The sequence below is a fragment of the Barbus barbus genome (assembly GCF_936440315.1).
Source record: "Barbus barbus genome assembly, chromosome: 11".
NCBI lineage: Eukaryota > Metazoa > Chordata > Actinopteri > Cypriniformes > Cyprinidae > Barbus > Barbus barbus.
The window spans coordinates 29,616,628-29,638,136 of NC_136739.1; the positions used below are offsets into that span (position 1 = coordinate 29,616,628).

General features: G+C 36.6%; 1 protein-coding gene across 1 annotated transcript in view; it reads right to left on the reverse strand.

The window, feature by feature from the left end:
* Nucleotides 1-2,507: 2,507 nt before the first annotated feature.
* Nucleotides 2,508-21,509, reverse strand: part of LOC306876676 (ceramide synthase 6-like) — a 40,018-nt gene continuing 21,016 nt past the window's right edge. Inside the window, exons 5-11 of the mRNA XM_079428020.1 lie at nucleotides 19,443-19,493; nucleotides 18,478-18,570; nucleotides 11,809-11,937; nucleotides 11,421-11,527; nucleotides 7,709-7,865; nucleotides 6,336-6,359; nucleotides 2,508-5,787 (exon numbers count right to left, since the gene is read on the reverse strand). Coding sequence (XP_079284146.1) covers nucleotides 5,638-5,787; nucleotides 6,336-6,359; nucleotides 7,709-7,865; nucleotides 11,421-11,527; nucleotides 11,809-11,937; nucleotides 18,478-18,570; nucleotides 19,443-19,493 — 711 coding nt within the window. The 3' untranslated portion in view covers nucleotides 2,508-5,637. The remainder of the gene's footprint in view (nucleotides 5,788-6,335; nucleotides 6,360-7,708; nucleotides 7,866-11,420; nucleotides 11,528-11,808; nucleotides 11,938-18,477; nucleotides 18,571-19,442; nucleotides 19,494-21,509) is intronic.

A 21,509-nucleotide genomic window follows, 5' to 3' on the forward strand; every position in this document is an offset into this window, starting at 1 on the left:
TGATGTCATGGATCAGTGATAAGCCTCCCTCCATCAAAGGCTGGCATTCAGTTATTAGGGAGATTCCTCTGGAACTCTTGACCTGTATACTGTACTGCGTCGCGGTTTCTTCCGCACGGGAGGAGGACCTGATGTTTGAGCTGTCTGATTCCGAGGAATTAGACATGCTCAGCACCGAGGCGGGTGGAATTGCAGAGAGCTCGCCACTGCATTCACCTGCATTTGAGGAGCTTGTTGATGTGTTGCCTCGTGCTGTGGCCAAACTTAATATTAACTGACCACAAGAAAAACAGGAAGTGCAAGTGAAAAGTAAATTGGATCAGCGCTTCCTGCAGCACAGGTCTCAGCCTCAACGCCGGGGTTTACCATTTTTACCTGACTTACACAGTGAGTTGTGTAAGTCAGGGAATAAACCGTACACCGCTCGACTGTCTAACCCTCCTGTGTTAGATTATAGTAACATTTTGGGACTGTGTGAGTACGGTTATGGGACGATGCCTTGGGTGGAAGAGCCTTTAGCCAGCTACCTCTCCCCTGACGTTGCGTCGTCCCTTAAAGCCCCAGTACTGCCCACCAAACCTTGTCGGGTTACATCATCATTGGTGGGCAGGGCTTATATGGTGGCTGGTGCATGCCTGCATACAATGGCACTGGTGCAGGCATACCAGGCTGATTTTTTTAAAGGATTTAGATGAGGGCGAGGGACCAACTCCGGGTGATTTAGCGGAGCTGCGTAGAGCTGCAGATTTGTCTCTCTGTGTTACAAAGGAGACGGCCCGTGCCATCGGCCGCTCCATGGCGGCTATGGTTGCCACGGAGAGACATTTATGGATAAACTTATCGGGGATGAAGGAGAAGGACAGGGCCTTTCTCCTAGATACCCCGATATCGCCTTCTGGCCTGTTCGGCGACGCAGTCAATATGGTCGTCGACAGGTTTCAGGAGGCGAAAAAGCAGTCTGCAGCATTTAAGCAGTACCTCCCTCGCCGCTCTAAATCTAAGAAGGCTGCTCTGAGTGGGCAGCCCCAGCTGTCATCAAGCTCCTCGTACTGGCAGGTACAAAAAGAGAGTGTCGCTTCAAGAGCCGCTCCTCAGGGATCTTGGCAACAGAGGCGACGCTCTTGCCCGACGCCTGCCGAGCCGAAGGTCGATTTGAGGACCGTCCTTCAGGCGAGAAAGGCTTCGGGAAAGAGATCCTAGCTCTCGCTGGGCTTCTGAGGGTTGCCCCCCACGGGGTGGAGCGATCGAGGTCATTTCCACCTCGGAACCCTCAGGAAATCGATGTTGGAATCCCGCCGTCCAGTACGCTTCGGCCACATCAATTTCCGGCGAACGCACGCTGCAGTGTCCGCCCCAAAGGCTTGCGGCCTGGCAGCGGCAGTGTCTGCACACAGAAAATCATTTTCGATCTTTTCCTGTCAGTATTCCGCTTCAGGGGATCGTAAACGATACTCGAAGAACACCCGAGGTCAGCCTCGAGAGGCTGATTCCCTTAGTAGATTATATCGGCGCATGGCAATGCCTTCCGAATATATCTCCATGGGTCCTGCGTACAGTAGAAAGGGGGTACAGACTGCAGTTTGGTTACCGCCCCCCGAAGTTCAATGGGGTGGTCTGGACTGTAGTGCACCCAGAGCAGGGTCGGGTGATGGAACAGAACAGTTCACTCCCTGTTGGTGAAGGAGGCCATAGAACAGGGAGTTCTACAACCGGTACTGCATAGTTCCAAAAAAGTATGGGGGGTTGCGTCCAATTTTAGATCTGCGGCACTTGTTCTCTCAGGAGATTCAGGTTCAAGATGCTCACTATTCCTACCATCGTGAGTCAGATCAGATCCGAGGACTGGTTTGTCACGATAGATCTAAAGGACGCATACTTCCATGTTTCTATCATTCATTTTCACAGGAAGTTCCTGAGGTTCGCCTTCGGGGGCGAAGCGTTCCAGTTCCGGGTTCTTCCGTTTGGCCTAGCTCTCTTCCCTCGCACTTTCACCAAGTGCATGGATGCAGCTCTAGCACCACTGAGGCTTCAGGGCATCCGTGTGCTGAATTATATCGACGACTGGCTTATACTGGCCCAGTCTTGGGAGATGGCAGCTAATATTGTAATATTTTGAGATACTGATTTTTGACTTTCATGATCAGTAAGCTCTAATCATCAAAATTAAAACAAAAAAAAAACTTTAAATTTTTTACTTTACATGTAATTTTTTTTTTTTCACGATATTCAAATTTTTTGAGATGTACCTGCAGTTATATTAATTTTTCATTATTATTTTGGATCTCTTTAGAGGTGCTGTATCCCCACAATACCTTAAAAAACAGTTTCTTATAAGTTATCCTCTTTTCACTTTATTTTCCCCCTTTCAACCTGCTGGAAAGATGAATGTGGGCTGCAACAGTGCCATATTAAAGACAACTGCTTCAAAATAGCATAAAATAACAATATCCCTGGCATCTAATCTTAAATTAGATAAACAGAGAGACAGATGCAGCCAGAAGGTGTTTGGTCTGTCGGGTTTATTTAAAATACATGGCAACATAATTCATTAGTACCGCTGATAATCAGTTTTCCAGCAAAGGCAGAGAATACAGTTGTCTTTTTTTTAATCTTTGCCTTTTTGACATCAAACCACATAACATAGCAACCTGTCTGCAGTGCAAATAAGATGACAGCTAATTAACTGTAGCGCTTCTCCAGCTCAAAACAGACAGCAGCAGCGACCTTCCCAACACTGAAAGAAACAGCATCAAAACACTTGAATCTAAAGCTTTAAATAAAGCTCGGCTGAATGATGCATGAGGAAAATGCATGAGGAAATCTTTTATTCTAAACTCAAAAAAGCTAATTAAAAAAAACAGACAACATAACAATAACAAAGAAGACCAGTGTTTGGTGCCCCTTATTCATCAAAGTGCATGTATGTTCATTCAAACAGTGTGATAGTTTGATATATTTCATAATCTCACATGTACCTTGTTTCTGAAGTGTGAGCACAATGATAAAACCAAACCTATTTTGAAATATGACTGGGATTCAATGAGAAATGATCATCAAATATAATAACGGGACATTAGATTCTTTATACCTGCTGACTTGATGGTATTAATCAGTAATCACTTGATAAATTTCACTATTTCTTTCAAGTGAAATCACATTGAAATACTTTTCTGGAAAAAAAAAAACACTTTCCGAAGGTTCAAGTTTCCTACTAAAACTCTTTCCTTAAAAGAAGCAAATTTTTTTCCAAGTCAGGCAAGATTTCTTGATGAAATACACAATAAGTGCCCCTTTTCTTTTCAGCACCTGAAACACTGATACAGGCTTCTCATTATCAACGTACACTACCGTTCCAAAGACTTTTATTTTGAAAGAAATTAATACTTTTATTCAGCAAGGATGCATTAAATTGATCAAAAATGACAGACATTTATAATGTTACAAAATATTTATATTTCAAATAAAACATTTTTTACGTTCTAATCATCAAAGAATCCTGAAAAAAGTCATCACTACATGTATTTCCACAAAAATATGAAGCAGCATATGAGCAGGAATTCAGCATATTCTTGAGCAGGAATTCAGCATATTAGGATGATTTCTGAAGGATCATGTGACACTGAAGACTGGAGTAATAAATGCTGAAAATTCAGCTTTGATCACAGAAATAAATTACATTTTAAAATATAATCAAATAGAGAATAGTTATTTTAAATTGTAATAATATCTCACAATGTAACAGTTTTTACTGTATTTCTGATCAAACAAATGCAGCCTTAATGAGCAGAAGACACTTCTTTCAAAAACGTCTTACCAAACCCAATCTTTTAAATGATAGTGTACTTGTGAAAATATGTTCGGTGAAGGAATGTCATTGATTCGTCATAAATGATTCGTCATTAAAACACTGTTAGCCCATTCCACGAAAATGACGCTGTTGCTCGTGTCGGAGCTGATGCTCAGCAGGAGAATCTGCGAATCTCTCAATTTAAATCATGTAAGTGATTGTTACTGCATAACCTTCCTACAAATAATTATAGTGCATCGCTCTACTGAAATGTAGAATCTGAAGTTGCCATGCAACGTCACAAAAATAAAACCAGCACAAGATAAATGCGAGTTACCGAATAAAACATTTCCAGTTTAGACTGCTTTGTTGACGATAATCAAAACTAGATGTTTTGATGGTATCATGTCCTTATTTGAAACCAGCAGATTTAAGGCAGCACACAATCTATGCAAATACAAATGCAGATGTGATACTTGCCGATGCCGTGCAAGTTAGAAACCCAGCTAACAAAAATATGTTATGAAAAGAAATGTAAAATTTTCTATAAACATTAAAAATGTCGTTTAAAAAAAAAAAAAAAATGTTGTAAAATGTCAAACGCGAACAGTCCATTTTAGAATTTTGCAAACATTATGGAAACATTACCGTTGAACGTTCTGAAACAAATACCATTCGAAAAAAACCTTGAATGAATATCCAATATTTCAGGGGTGAAAAAATCATGAATGGTATATCATCATGGTATAACCGTTTTTTGCTAACATTATTAAAGATCAAATAACTTTGAACAAACATTCTATTAATGTTACTGGATGAATGCTTGTTCATAACTTTTGACAGAAGTTTCCCAGAATGTAGCCAAAGTTATGAGAAGTTACTGATGTCGGTACTAGTAAACTGTCAGTGTTGTTCAAGTAGCTTGCTAGTTAAAATGGTTCAACTAACTTGCAAGATTCTGTTCAAAATATTGTGCTTTGAATTGCAATTTCTTTTGGGATGCACAAAATCAAGTTTTTGACATTCACATGCTGTGCTTGCATATGGTATGTTTTGGGAAACGTTTTTGGATGTTTTTTAAATGTTCATTTAAAAGTAATGTTCCCATAATGTTTGGAAATTGTAAAATGAAATTGCAAATCCAAGAAAAAATGTTAACGTTAAAAAACGTTAATGTTAAAACATTTAAAAAAACTAATGGAATTGTTAGTAAAATGTTCATAGAACATATTTTTGTTAGCTGATAAATGCATTTAACTACAGATTAAAAGTTCCAACAACACAACTTTGCGATGCATTTTGCATATGTTTGTTGGACCATAGTTGGCTAATAATGCTTTTAGGAAACGTACCCAGAGCGGTTCTAGACTGGCACCAGCTCCAGCACCAACATCTTGTGGAAAAGGGGAACGTATGTTAAAAAACCAACAAACACACAAATGCAAATTTATTAAAGATACAAAAATTAATAAATAGAAAATAACACCAATCCAAGAAAGCTACTGTTCCCATGATGCCAGAATACATGACCGCAGCAGCATGCTCACGTGATTATGAAAGAAAGAACAGCGCTTTCATTCACTTGCTCGAAAGAAAAGAGTGAGCCACACTGAATCTAAAAGGTGCTTTGATAACGAATGTCGCAGGATAAACAACCACAAAAACAAAAGCCAACGATTGGAACACAAAACATCTGGGGGAAATGGTGAAAAGCGACCAACCGAAACAGAACCGCATTCACATTATTGAGAAGTTCCAGTTCGGGGCCGGTAATGTTCATACATGATGTGACACAACGGAGAGTGATGCAGCTGGGGCCCAGTGAAACGTCCTCTACGCTGGGTGGACGGTTAGTGTTCGTCTGGGCACGGGGACGAGGACAGGTAGCCGTTGGTGCCGTGGGCGCCGTTGGTCCCGTTAGTGTGGTGTTTCTGAGGAGGAGGAAGAACCTCGTCTTCATCAGAGCTGGACTCAATGTCACTGCGGTCATCCTTTGACACCTAGGAAGGGTAAAGAGATGATTACGATGACAGTATTTTCTATATCTGGCACTCTATTTTGACAATCAGAATTGACTGTTTGATTCTAATCACCTTAGTTTGACTCTTAGATGTTTGAGGTCAATAATAAAAATCTCTTATGCTCACCAAGGCTGCATTTATTTGATCAAAAATATGGTAAAAACAGTTTTCTATCGGAATATATTTTAAAATGTCATTTATTCCTGTGATGCAAAGCTGAATTTTATTTTTGCTTTTGGATTCTTTGATGAATAGAAAGATCAAAAGAACAGCATTTATTTGAAATAGAAATTTTAACATTTTAAATGTCTTTACTGTCATTGTTTTGATCAATTTAATGTGTCCTTGTTGAATAAAACTATTAATTTCTTAAAAAAAAAAAAAAAAAACGTACTGACCCCAAACTTTTGAACGGTAGTGTTTCTGAGAAACAGACTCCATAAACATAACTGCACAGGACAATGATGTGTTTTGCTGCTAAGTCATAGCAATTTTGCACCAATCTCTTTTTTCAGTCATCTACTTACATGTAAAGGATTCCATTTTCCCGCCTTTGATGGCAGCGATGAAGACAAAGAAGAGAGAAAAAGCACATAAATTCAGGAATACAGCATAAGCATTAGATTAAAGTACTAGCTAATGAACCCAGTTTGATAGCAATCAATCAATCAATCAATCAATCAATCAGGTAACAATCTGAGTTTTACATCAACATGAAATGCCACTCACAATTACAACATGAAAAAACATGTAGGCTGGGACTTGATTTTATCAATCACCAATTCTCTGACAAAGGTCACTATCTCATGTTAAAATACTCAATTGCTCATGTGCGCACATTTGCATTCTTCATTTTTGTTTGGTTTGTTTTTACGAAACACCATATGGACAAACTTTACACATGGAGCCTCATTTATAATGCATATGTACAGATTTGATCTTAGAGTGATTTCATGATGACTTCGAAAGATACATAATCAGCAGAAATTCCACTTCCTTCAGACTACATGTTAACCGTTTGCACCCTTCAAGAATGTACCAATAGCACTATTTGGACAGCAATTGTGTCTCATGGGGAAGTAAGGGAATTTCAACATTAACAAGCGCTAGATAGTTAGCTACTGTTTTGAGCTCGTTTGGTAATTTAATTGCCATTTGGATCCACATCTTTTGTAAATCCTTGTAAACTTCTGTGCTTTGTGGTAATGTGCATGCAACTTAAATATAGATACTTTTTATTCCTGAAATGCTGGAAAATGTTTAGAAGAAGAAAATTTCACTACAGTGAGCGAGAAGTCTTAAGAAGAAAAAATATAACAATCACTTTTGAACTGGGTCATTTTTAATGGCAGCAACAGTTATGCAATACAATTTAAAAATATGTATTTATATACATGTTTATGTGCCTTAATCGTTTTACTAGTTGACCAAATAGTGAAATATTTGCTTTATGTAAATTAGAGGCTGCTTCCATCATTTTGAGATACAATTTAAGTCAAAACGGTTTAAAGCGCAGGGTGTCAATCCAGTTCCTATTATTAAATAGGATGTTTAAATACATTAACAAACTATTTTAACTGATTATTAAATTCACTGTTATGCTGAACATGTGATTGACCAAAAAGAAATGCATTTCTGGATTTGTAGGATCACAGAACTCACTCGTCCACCAGGAATAAATCTGAACGTGTGAGTTTCAAATTTATTTTCACAGATATCCACTGTGAGAAACAATTACTTTCCGAATAGGGCTAAAGATATGCTGAACCGATATGATTTCTGATATACTCCATAACATGTGAAAGATCTGTCATATGACCATAACTTTGCTAAATTAGTGGCACAAGATATATTAAAGTCCCTAGCAATATAGGGTCAGGTGTATTTTCTGGAGTCTCACCTTTCCTCTGGAGATGGCCCTGCAGGCGATGCGCACTATGAGATACGACCAGAAGGTGTGCAGGGCCTGCAGCAGGACGAGCAGCACATTAAACACCCACCACGACGGGTACTGCCCCACGATCTCCCAGCTCTCAAACACAGTGGTGTTTAAAATCCTGCAATATAGGATATTTCATTAGGACAAGTACAGTGATGGCCAAAACTGTTAGAACACATGACAGATCTGAAAATATTGACCTGTTATTTGCCTCCAAAACATGATTTAATTTCATAATGTTCATGAAATATGCAGATGGTTGCTCAGAGCACAACAAATATCAGATGAAGTGAGTCATACTGTTTTTATCCACTTAACTTTAATACTTGATATGTCCATCTTTTGCAGCAATTACAGCAGCACATCTCTCTGGCATAGTGTCAGTATATTTCCTGAGAACTTCAACAATAATGTTATCCCATGCCTTCTGCAACTAAATATAATATCCAAAATTATTAAAAGTTGTTTTGGTTAATTGAAATAAAGCTGAAATAAAATATAAATATTAGATGAAAAATTGAAAACAAAAAACAAAAACGAACTTAAATTAGAAATGTTGACTCTGGAACTAACTGGAATAAGTTTTAAAACTGACTATAATTAACAGTTAATTAAATTATTAAAATAATTATAAATTACTAAACCAAAAAATTAAAAATAAAGCTAAATAGAAATATAAAAAACCGTCTAATAAAAAGGACAATAGCAATGTGCAAAATTACTAGAACTTAAATTAAAATGAAAATATAAAAATAAAAACTAATTCAGAATATGAATAAATACTTGAATTTTAATAAATTACTATTAATAAAAATGAAAAAAAGCACATTTCAAAATTTCTAAAACCTCAAATTAAAACTGATAAAAGCTAATTCAAAATAAATATAATAGTAATAGATTATTGTACTTATTAATAAGCACTAAATATTAACAAATACTTCACTAGCATTTGCACTTGTTGTATCAAATCACACTGCATCTGCATAAAGTAAACATTTCTGAACCTTTTTTTTTTTGTAAAAGTCCAAGATCTCACTGAATATTTTTGATTCAAAATCTACAGTAGATCTGGAAATAAACAGTTTTAAACTTTGTCTTAAAATGATAAAGTTCTAAAACAAAAAATGATGACTACACCAATGAAGCAATATTTCAGATTCCGCAGGTCTTCTGATCAAATGCAAACGAGTGATAGCGCTCACTCTTTAATAAAAGCACAGATTTCCTAGCTTCCACTGTAGCACACGATGCACAAATCTCAACCTACAAAAGGAGGCTGAATAAGAATTTACATGAACTGAATACAGGGACTGTGACAACAGCTCTGTCAAGGCCATTTCATAATCGTCACTAAATGACAGTAAGGATTCTCAGAGGACCAGAGACTTCAGATGGCGCTGTCACATCCATCATCGGTTTCTCCTCAGCTGAATCCACGATTAGACCGGTTCTGTAATTCCATTAGGTCGCACAATGAAGTACTCAAAAGCCACAGCATACACTTAGACGAGGTGGGTGAATAAAACGTCTTCCCGGCACTAAATGAGCGGAAAAAGCACAAGATGACTCATTCTGAAGAACAGAATGAATTTTTTATCCAAAGCGACTTACAATTGGGGAGTACATAAAGCGATTCATCTTGAAGAGGCAATCAGACAGATGAAGTGCTCGTAACACCAAGTCTCAGGCATTGTTCAAATAAGTACAAGCTCGGAAGGGAAGGAATAAATAACAAGAAAGATAAAGTGTTTTTTTTTCCAAGTAATGTCAAAAGAGATGAGTTTTCAGTTGTTGCTTGAAGATTGACAGGGATCCAGCACTCCGGATAGGGGCGGGAAGATCATTCCACCAGCTAGGAATGGTGAACGAGAATGATCTGGAGAGTGATTTTGAGCCTCTCTGTGATGGTACCACGAGGCGTCGCTCACTAGTGGATCTCAGACCTCTGGAGGGGATGTAGGTTCGTAATAGTGAGTGGAAGTAGGCGGGTGAGCCTGTGGTCGTTCTGTATGCGAGCATCAGTGTCTTGAACTCGATGCGAGCTGCGACTGGTAGCCAGTGCAAGGAAATAAAGAGAAGTGTAACATGGGCTCTTTTGGGCTCGTTGAAGACCAGTCGTGCCGCTGCATTCTGAATCATTTGTAGAGGTTTGATTGTGTCCAGCCAGAAGAGCATTGCAGTAGTCCAGCCTAGAAATGACAAGTGCCTGGACAAGAAGTTGTGCAGCATGCTCTGTCAGAAAGGGCCTGATCTTTCTGATGTTGTGATTGTGAAGTCTTGTGGCTGTAATTAAACCATGTGTATTTTAATTTAATTTTTAATGTTTTACTTTGTTTTAATGCAGAGATTGCAAATGCAAGTGAAATGGAGCTCGCATGCACCCTTCTCCTGTGAGCTCTGAGGTTATGTGTTGCATGTAGGACAATTGAGTGTGTGTTTGTATTCATACTTGGCTATACGTTTAATAACAATATGTCTCCACTGCAGTGTTACTTTATTAGTAGTATGCATATACTATTATAGTATTTATAGCATAGCATTTAATAATTGATTAATATGAGTTTTCATTCATATTTTTGAATTAGCTTTAATTTGTATATTTTCAGTTTATCTTTATTTTTATTTCATATTTTCATTTTAGTTTGTGTAATTTTATTAGTGTAGTTTTTGTTACTTGAAATAAAATAAACATTAACTGAAATAAAATGAAATCTCAAAAGCTTTATTTCAGCTAGTTGCCAAAGCAGAATTTCTAATTTTAGTTTTATTATTAATGTACTAAAATAACAAAAACTGACATAAAAATGACTGAAACTCTTGTTATGTTTCCATCACATCACATCAGAAACGGGTGATAGAAATCCCAAATTTTGATTAAAAATCCCTTAATTCTCAATTAATTGTTTCTGACTTGTGAGCAAAATGATTAATGCGAATAATGGGAGATGGAAACACGTTTGCCGAATAAATTCCTCCATGTGCATCAAAAAAGTCATGTGACTTTGCGCTATGGGACGGCAGATCCTGACTAACCAGTGGATCGATCTTGTTGCACAGCATCTGAAATGTTGTTATGGTCGTTCATAAATGCCCGAGCAAAGTCTGTCGTCAATGTATTTCTGTATAATTGCCTCCCAGAAAAGTTAAATAATGTTAAAGTTTTTCATATATTTATTTCAGTAAAGAAAATAATTTTTAGTAGTTTGTTTTAGTTAACAATAACTAATATAGTATAATATAATATATAATTCTGGTAATTATTTCTTGTGGCAACATTGACACAAACAAACGCGTAATTCAATTTTAGCTAAAACCTGTTTATTTTTTGAGCTGCAAAACTGTCTAAATGGTCTAATAAAATCATGTTAAAAATAGTAGTTTTATGAAAGCACAATGCTATTTCTTTCAGTGATTAAATGCCTATTATAGCTGTAAAGAGCACGAGGCCATCTGTTTCTCTCATTTTGAACCCGTCCACATCTCCACACTACAGCGGTAGCCATAGTAACTATTACTTGGCAACAACACTGACTGAAGATGTCAAAACCTGAAAGGAAAATGCTGCAAAAGATGATAAAATAGAAGATTTGAGATGAGATACAGATGAGAACAAGAGGTGTTCAGAGGTGTTCAGATGCCAGCTCATCATCTGTTACTGACAAGACTGTCTTACCATACAGGATACACTCCCAGCCTGGAGCTGATGAAAACCAGGGCAAACATGACGAACAGGACATTGCAGAGTCTCTGGCATTTGGCGTAGTTGGCCATTTTAGCAGCCTGCAAACACAGATTTACTGCATGATTAATATCAACATGACAGACATTAATGCATGTAAATAGCACATCTTGCATCACCTTGCATCACCATAATAAATAATTTGTATTTTTGGGTGGACTATGCTTTTAATAATGGTTTTGTAGCTGATAGATCAGCCAACTAACTTTCCAACATTAAAATTAGAATCTGTAACTTTAAAACATCATTTACTAATGAATTCCTGTTGCTGTAGGCTTTGACAAGTGTATTAATAATCCACAGGATTGGAGCATGAAGTCACCTCCAGCAGGACGTCGGCAGCATCGTGCAGGCACATGACCAGCGTTCCCACCCGAGCCATGTTATTCACATATGAGAAGGTGATCAGAGAGATGGTGGCCACATGATGCAGGAACATCAGGAGAAAGTCCTGCAGGAAGTGTAAACATTTTATGTCCTTTAAACCTACAAGACAAACATTCCTGCTATGCAGTTCATTTTTCTGTCCTCATCATGCGTTTCAATACATGGATCAAAAATGAAACTCATATCATATTAATTACTTAAAAAAATAAAAGTCCTGTGTAAACTATGGCAGGCAAAGTTTATTTATTAATTTTAATATTGTGAGATGGTGGAGCGGAAGAGAACAACACAGTCTGAAGTAGCTGCTCAATTAAACGATCTTGCTCGTCTCAGTCTGCTCAATATTGGCGATGTCAGTGCCCTAAAACGATGTAATAATGGACTATTTCACATCCAGAGATGAAGGATCGGATGATGAAGTTATTAAAGAGGAGTCTGATGACAGTCTGTATATGCACCGGTGCGCGAACAGTTGCACTGCACTGCTTTTCTGATGTACCCTATTCGTGCTATCTAAACATACAAGGGGTGATCACAAGTTCAGAGACTATGCCCACGATAAACAACGGAAAGCTGTCCTGTCAGGGTAACGTTAGTCTGTTTGTGTAATGATACAGCTCTCATTAAACCCGTGAAGTGAAAGTGAAACCAGTCTCACTTTAAACACGTTTTTCTCAAAATTCCATTCCTGAAAATCATAGCTATCAGCCAACTTCAGACAGCCATAACTTTCGTTACGGTCAAGCTATGGACAAAATAAAAACGGTTATGTAAAGGGCTTGAACCCAGTTTTCATATGATATCCAAACCTAAAAAAAGGTAAAATTTCACCATGTGTTGTGTTTTCCTAGATCGCATCATATATATATATATATATATATATATATATATATATATATATATACACATACACTCATCGGCCACTTTATTAGGGACACCTGTTCAATTGCTTGGTAACACAAATTGCTAATCAGCCAATCACATGGCAGCAACTCAATGCATTTAGGCATCTAGATGTGGTGAAGACGACTTGCTGAAGTTCAAACCAAGCATCAGAATGGGGAAGAAAGGGGATTTAAGTGACTTTGAACGTGGAATGGTTGTTGGTGCCAGACGGGCTGGTCTGAGTATTTCAAACACTGCTGATCTACTGGGATTTTCACACACAACCATCTCTAGGGTTTACAGAGAATGGTCCGAAAAAGAGAAAATATCCAGTGAGCTGCAGTTGTGTGGACGAAAATGCCTTGTTGATGTCAGAGGTCAGAGGAGAATGGGCAGACTGGTTAGAGATGATAGAAAGGCAACAGTAACTCAAATAACCTCTCGTTACAACCAAGGTATGCAGAATACCATCTCTGAACGCACAACATGTCGAACCCTGAAGCAGATGGGCTACAGCAGCAGAAGACCACACCGGGTGCCGCTCCTGTCAGCTAAGAACAGGAAACGGAGGCTACAATTCTCACAGGCTCACCAAAATTGGACAATAGAAGATTGGAAAAACGTTGCCTGGTCTGTTGAGTCTCGATTTCTGCTGCAACATTCAGATGGTAGGGTCAGAATTTGGCATAAAGAACATGAAAGCATGGATCCATCCTGCCTTGTCTCAACGGTCCAGGCTGGTGGTGGTGGTGTAATGGTGTGGGGGATATTTTCTTGGCACACTTTGGGCCCCTTAGTACCAATTGAGCATTGTTTAAACACCACAGCCTACCTGAGTATTGTTGCTGAGTCCATCCCTTAATGACTACAGTGTACCCATCTTCTGATGACTACTTCCAGCAGGATAATGCACCATGTCACAAAGCTCAAATCATCTCAGACTAGTTTCTTGAACATGACAATGAGTTCACTTTACTCAAATGGCCTCCACAGTCACCAGATCTCAATCCAATAGAGCACCTTTGGGATGTGGTGGAACGGGAGATTCGGATCATGGATGTGCAGCTGATAAATCTGCAGCAACTGCGTGATGCTATCATGTCAATATGGACCAAAGTCTCTGAGGAATGTTTCCAACACCTTGTTGAATCTATGCCACGAAGAATTAAGGCAGTTCTGAAGACAAAAGTGGGTCCAATCTGGTACTAGCAAGGTGTACCTAATAAAGCGGCCGGTGAGTGTGTATATATATATATATATATATATATATATATATATATATATATATATATATATATATATAGTATAGTATAGTATAGTAGTCAATATAGTAGTGAATAGGAGTCCTAAGTCAGACCAAGCCACAAACTATTCCTAAAATGGCTGTTGCCGGCAATCTGCCTCAGAATATAAACATTTTAGAAACATTTGACGATAATGAGCTTTTAAAAAGGTATCACCTTTGGTTTTGGAGGTTATCCAACTCCATATTTTCCATGTTTTCATTAATCAGCTGGGCAAGAGGTAACATGTTCTTGCATTCAGTTTGGTTTTCTTTTACGTTTGCATGTCTTACTATCAACCGTGATTATTCTACTCTAATTAAAACATTTTAATTTGCATATTCACTAATTATGAGAAGCATACATGTAAGAGGCTGACAATTAGCTACCCATAGCAACGAGGTCAGCCCGCCCCTTTACTCTTAGTTTAAGACTTCTCTCTATTCCTTAGTAAAAGTTTGTCTCAGCAGCTTTGTGAATACGTTTTAAGAGAAAACTCTTAGCTAAAAACTTTTACTGCTATTTAGGAGAACTCCTAGTGGTAAGATAAAATGTTTTGTGAATATGGGCCCTGATCATTTGCGCATGTTTAACACTCAACCAAAAACCCTGAATCAAATTAAACAGCTTCATTGTCAAACACTGCTATGAATCATATAGATAAAGAGGGAGTCTTCAGTGTCCTCACAGTCTATTCTCACTGAGGAAATCCTGTTGAAGAATGCTGTTAAGAGGCCAGGTGTTGCATGCTCCCCTGTGGCATCGTGGGATTGCACTGACTCCGCAAGATGGTTGATGATGATGGTGATGAAGATGAGGAGGAAGTGCAGTGGGGTGAAAAACAGAATGGAAGCATGGCAAACGAAGAGAAGGGGCACACTGGTGCGGGCAGGAATGAGGCAGAGCACATCCTCAATGCGTGCACGGAAAAAACTGAAAGGATAGAGCAAAGAAAAACAAGATTTGCATTTCCTGAAGGAAACAGCAGGGCATGCAAGGCAGAAATTTTTTTTTTTAGGTAGAGTTTTAGGTTGTGTGTGTGTTTTTTTTTTTTTTTTTACTGTCAAAAGTAAAAGTAGTAATAAATAATAATTAAAAAAACATTATATATAAAAAATATATAATGTATAAAATATATAAAAAACTGAAACTTCTTTTTTATATAAATAAATTAACTATACACACGCACACACACACACACACACATATATATATATATATATATATATATATATATATATATATATATATATATATATATATATTAAATTAGGGCTGGCAGTCGATTAAAAGTTTTAATCGCGATTAATCGCATGATTGTCATGAGTTAACTCGAGATTAATCGCAATTTAATCGCACATTTTTATTTGTTCTAAATGTACCTTTAATTAATACTTTTCAAGTTTTTAATACTCTAATCATGGGCATGGACAAATATGGATGCTTTATGCAAATGTATGTTTATTATTATTGAAACCATAGTCAACATAGAGCATGAAGACTAGATATGTTTCAAAGGTCATACATGTTTTTCAAAGAACTTGTTCATATCTATTAGACACATGAAAAAAGAAATACTTCCCATTTCCATTACTTCTCTTTCTTTACACTGAGCAATTTACTGACACAAACCTGTTTACATTTTTGCAGACAGGGCAGCTCACTTCTGAAAATGCAAAATGTACATTTATTATTTATTATTAGATTTATTTGCCTCTCTGTGCCCACATACTGAATTTTGATGCAGCTAAATTCTCAATAAAAATGTTTTCATTGATATATTTGACTGTTTCTGTTGTCAGACAATGGAATGAATATGAAATAGTGACTGAAATGCGACCCATTAAGACTAAATAACCAGCTCCCTTCCAAGATGTTAATCTGCACAAAAATCCTGATAATCGAGCCGTCGTCTGATGAAATCAAATACACATAAGATATGACAACATAAACAGACGTGGTTACCTAAAGAAGAGCGAATCTGTAACGAATGTAGATCTGGATTAGTTGAGACAGAGGAACACTTTCTCCTCCACTGTGACAAATACACGTCCTTAAGAGACGCACTCTGCAGTCAAATACACCAGATTATTCAGTTCTAGTCACTCCATGAAAATGACAAATTAAAAATATTACTTGGTGAAGGACCTGCTTCCTCTTTGGTAGCACAACATATTTATAAATGCCACAAACTAAGAAGTTTTAGAAACTTCTTAGTTTAAAACAATATTTTAGAAACTTAAAAATATTGATTTAATATCAGTTAATGATTAAAATGTTATTTCAAGTAATGGAATGTATTCAATGTTTTATTACTACCATATGAACCTTGATACATATAGATTTATTTGTATAAATATATGTAACAGTTATTTTTTGTCAAGTTGGTTGTTTTTTATGATTTTCTCTCTCTCTCTCTATATATATAATTTTCAACAGACCTTAACCAGTATGTGTTGCCTTGCAAACACTAAAAACTGAAAAACATGCCAACAGTGAGTAGAAAAATGAGAGCGGCTGAGTGCAGGAGTCTGGCACAGAGGGGTTATGAAGGAAAGAAAATCTATAAAGCACAGACTGCAGGTGCTAACTGCGATTTCAAGGAGTCTTTGAGAGCAAACGTCCACCTGTTCAAACACACAGGCTGAGATCCTCCTGCATTACGCCACAGAACCAATACGGCTGCGACAGAGAGCGCTCATGTCAGCTGCAGGAGAGCACTTTTACATTGAGACCCCACTGCTGTAATCAACAAGGGACAATTACACAGCCTGTGGAGCTCAAAGAAGCTTTTGAGAGCGCTGAGGGCAGTCTGGATTTTAGTTGTTTACATTTGCATTCATTTACATGACATCTGTTTAAGACTGACGTTGTGTCCCAAACAAGCGCAGCATGAGAAGTGAATGCGTCAAGTACTTTGCCTGTCCGGTATGGTGCGATAACAGCCAAACAGAAGATAAATTATGTTAATGTAGCATTATGAATTATGTGAGGTAGGAGTTTTTGGACCAATGAGACTTGACGGTGGGCGGGGCAACCCAGTGAAGCCTGAACAAACGCAGACTGTGCAACCGACAGAATGTCTAATTGAAGCTGGTTAGGAAAAAACTCAGATTTACACGGAAGCTTTATCATTCATTGTATGTCCAAAAATCATCCCAAATGCAAATGTATGACATTTTCCCAAAATGATTTAGTCCATGCACAAAAAAGATTCCTGACTTTAGGTAGTTAGCTATTATTTTATTTTATTTATTTTCATAATATTTCATATTCATTTATTCATTCATTCAAAGTTTGAGATCAGTAAGATTTTATATATGTTTCTGAAAGAAGTGTATTGAGCCCATCAAGGATGCATTTGATCAAAAATACAGAAAAATTTAATTGTGAAATTTTATCACTATTTACAATAACCATTTTCTCTTTTTATATATATTAAAATGTAATTTATTCCTGTGATGCAAAGCTGAATTTTCAGCATCATTACTTCAGTCTTCAGTGTCACATGATCCTTCAGAAATCATTCTAATATGCTGATTTGCTACCCAAGAAACAATGTTGAAATATTTTTGTGGAAACAAAATTTGTATTTTTTCAGGATGCTTTGATGCATAGCAGATTCAAAAGAACAGCATTTATTTCAAATGCAAATCTTTACTGACACTTTAGAGCAATTTAATGCATCCTTGCTCAATTTCTTAAAAAAAATAAAAATAAATTACTGAATGATAATGCATTTATGAATTTATTTAGTGTGCTTAATATACAACAGTAGTAGACCAACATTTTAAACAATATTCCTACTTTTCCATTTACTTGCTCCTTTGTTATCAAAAAACCAAATCTGAAAATAAATTTGCAACAATTTAAACTGCAAAAGTTTAATTTCCAGACAAATTGTCAGGCTCCAATTGACTTGCAATATTTTACAAATGTTAATTTAGAAACTGCAATTTATGCACATGACAATGCATTCATAAAGAAACTAAACTCAATCTTGCATATTAATGAACATCATGCATACTGATCGTAAATATGCATTTTCCATAACCTTTTATGAATATCAGAACACAATGAATATTAAACACTTTACGAAATTACAGCTGAAATTAAGTGGCAGCAGTTATTAGTGGTCATGATTTCACACGTTTAAAAGGAAGCTCCCCCGAAACCAGAAAACCCTTCCGCCCCTGCACAGCAGAGGAAACAAGAGCCCTGCATGTCACTGCTAATAAACCCAGCATGATCCCTCTCATGAGAAACTCAAAGCGCTGCAGAAGACACGTCTAACCAGACCAAAGCAACGCTCGCTGCCTTCCACAAAGCTATCTTTCACGTTCAGATGTGCAGTAACTGCTGCCAGAAGCCCAATACTGATGCTCTGAAGATGAAAAAGAGTTGTATCTGAGGCTGTAAACTCATGGTTAACGTACCTTTCTTCTGATGTCTGTGAATTGCGAGAAGAGCAGCGACAGATAGAAGGACAGCTCCAGTATGTAGAAGTAATGCAAATCCACGGTTAACGGCTATAAAAGTCAGACACAATACAGTCAGCAACACAAAACCACACATACAGCAGCTCTAATGAGTATTTTGAGCAGGAATTCCCAAACTTTTTTGGCAGCCGAACTCCTCTAACCTAAAATGTTAGTTAAATTTATAAGTTTAAGTTAAGTTTGCAAAGAACTTAAGAAGTTAAGTTTTAACTTAAACTGTCACTTCTAGCCAAAATAATACTCCATAATCCATAACAACGCTTTCTCTGTGAAAAAAATCATTCCCCTGTTGTATCAAACAAGAGTAGACTCTTTTCCCTTGTAAACAGTGATCTGTTCATATTTCTCTCCTGATTCAGATGTTACGACTTTTTCACTGGAGAAAGCAATATTATGGATAAAGAACCTGCATTTTAGCCAGAAGTTAATTTATTTATGTATTTTTTTTACAAAACATGCAGGTTTTCTCTTCACAAAACAGTACACTAATAGACAGGAGTGGTTTGGATTATTGTGATGTTTTTATCAGCTGTTTGGACTCTCGTTCTGACGGCACCCATTCACTTACTAACTTTCAAAAAGTATCTAATAGTCAATGAGGGTAGAATATAATCATGAAAAACTATGACCGTTTTGCCTCAAAAAAACATTTACATGACACCATGTTCAACCAAAAAATAGAAAACTTATGTGTTTTGGCCGTTTATTTATACAACAACGGCATTTTCGGGCCTGAAAATACTGCGCTTTTTAGTCATTATCGCTGACCTGTGTAAATGGGGATCGTTTTGACAATGTTGTCATTTTTAGTAAATAATTATCATGTAAACACCCTCAGAGAGAGGTATACAGTATGACCAATTTAATAACTGTTATTGCTATATCAGACAGTATAAATGTACCTGATAGGGGTAGTTGTACCAGCACTCTCGGGTGTTCCACAGCCACGGGCTCTTGAAAATCAAACACAGACACACAAATGATCTCCAGAGCTTTTCACTAAAGAAGATACACAAGATAATGTCTTTTGAAAGAGCTTTTTGAATTCTGCTACATCAAAGTATGAAAAAGACTGAAAATACAGTCATTATCCTCAGTGCTAGCTACATAATTGAAATGAGAATACTGACATATGATCCAATCCAACGCAACTTTTGGCTAATTAGCAACTTCACAGCATCGTTCTCAAAGGCCACATTCGAGAATAAGAAAATCTGTGGACAGACATCTGATGCTGTGACATCATCATATGCTCTTTAAATGACAAACTATGAATACTGTGCAAGAACTATGGTAAATTCTCATTAGGACAAGTGCATTATAGTCTTAAAATGTCCATGAATTCAAATGCTTCACTAAATTCAAATGCCTGTGCAGAAAATGAATCCCTTCCAGAACCAAAGCTGATGAAAAATCCAGTGGTTATGGTTGTGTCCAATTTTATTATTCTGCATTGCATGGATTCAAATGGACGGCAAGTAAACAAATATTCTCTGGATGGTTTCTTCAGTTCTGTCATGCAAGTTCAAGCAGTTCACCTTTAGCCTAGTTTCTACAAAGACACACAGCATTACCTACTTGCATCTATTCATAAATAATACTGTGTTCCCTAATATGCTCGTTTTTGGAACATAGGTTTTGAATTAATGTGCAAATGATGCTTAATACTCATTTAAAAGAACAGTTTATTCAAAAATTATATTTATTTGTCTTCATTTGCTTACTTTCCAAAGCTGTATGCCTAAAATATTTTTAAAATAGGAGGAACTGTGAAAAAAGGAGGAATATGTGTGAAATATTGACATTTTATTTCTTATATATATATATATATATATTATAGATGTGCAATATCTATCTATCTATCTATCTATCTATCTATCTATCTATCTATCTATCTATCTATCTATCTATCTATCTATCTATCTATCTATCTATCTATCTATTTTCTCTCTATATATTGCTGGTCTCTATATATTATTGAATACATTTTTCAATTTATCTTTTTATATATTTAATATATGAAGAGTTTTGTTTGCAAAAACACATAACTCCATTTTTTACTTTTCAAAAATCATGTGTTATTGTGTTTCATTGTGTTAATTAGCTGTTTTTTTGTTATTTTTTTTAACCTAGTCAAAAATAACTCAACTGCAGTTTCATTGAGATTAATTGAAATGCACAATGAAAAAATATGATTTTTGATATTTTTTTATATATATATTTTAATGTTTTTTTTTTAAATATATTTTTATATAATAATATAATTTATAGATATACATTACACACATATATATATATATATATATATATATATATATTTTTTTTTTTTTTTTTTTTCTGTCTGCTTGCATCTACTTAAAACATTTACAAATTAATGAAGTAAAATCATATCAAAATGCTAACGATTGATGATGATAAGCTTCATTCAAGTCCATTTGCGATATACTGTGCGGCCCTAGTTTGGAACAACATGATATTGAGTAAACAATGAGAGAATCTTTATTTCTGTGTGAACTATCCTTTAATTGCTTCATTGAAGAGTTAAAGATGCTGCCAGATCTTCTGAACATGTTTGCTTGGAGGAAAATAATCTGCATTATGGATAGAGTAATGAATTATGGATAGCTTTATGAGAGGAAGGGCAGAGAGAGAGAGAAAGAGAGTTTATGGATGCTGTCTCTTACCGCACAGTACGACACAACAAATCAAATCAAAATCAAGTCAGAGCTGACATCTCTCTAACTTCATCTTGTCTGCATGTTCACTCCGCAAAACCCCAAGAGGTGATGAAAGGCAAAACGAAGAATAACTCTCAGTGTGCTGCTGCATTTTGTAGTCGTGATACCGAATAAGTAAATAAAAAACTGTGACACTGCATCTATTTGATAATGCTGGGAAAAAACAAAGCTTCTCTGCTCAACAACATCCTGTCAACAACTCGAGAGTGTTTTATGGAAACAACAAGACTG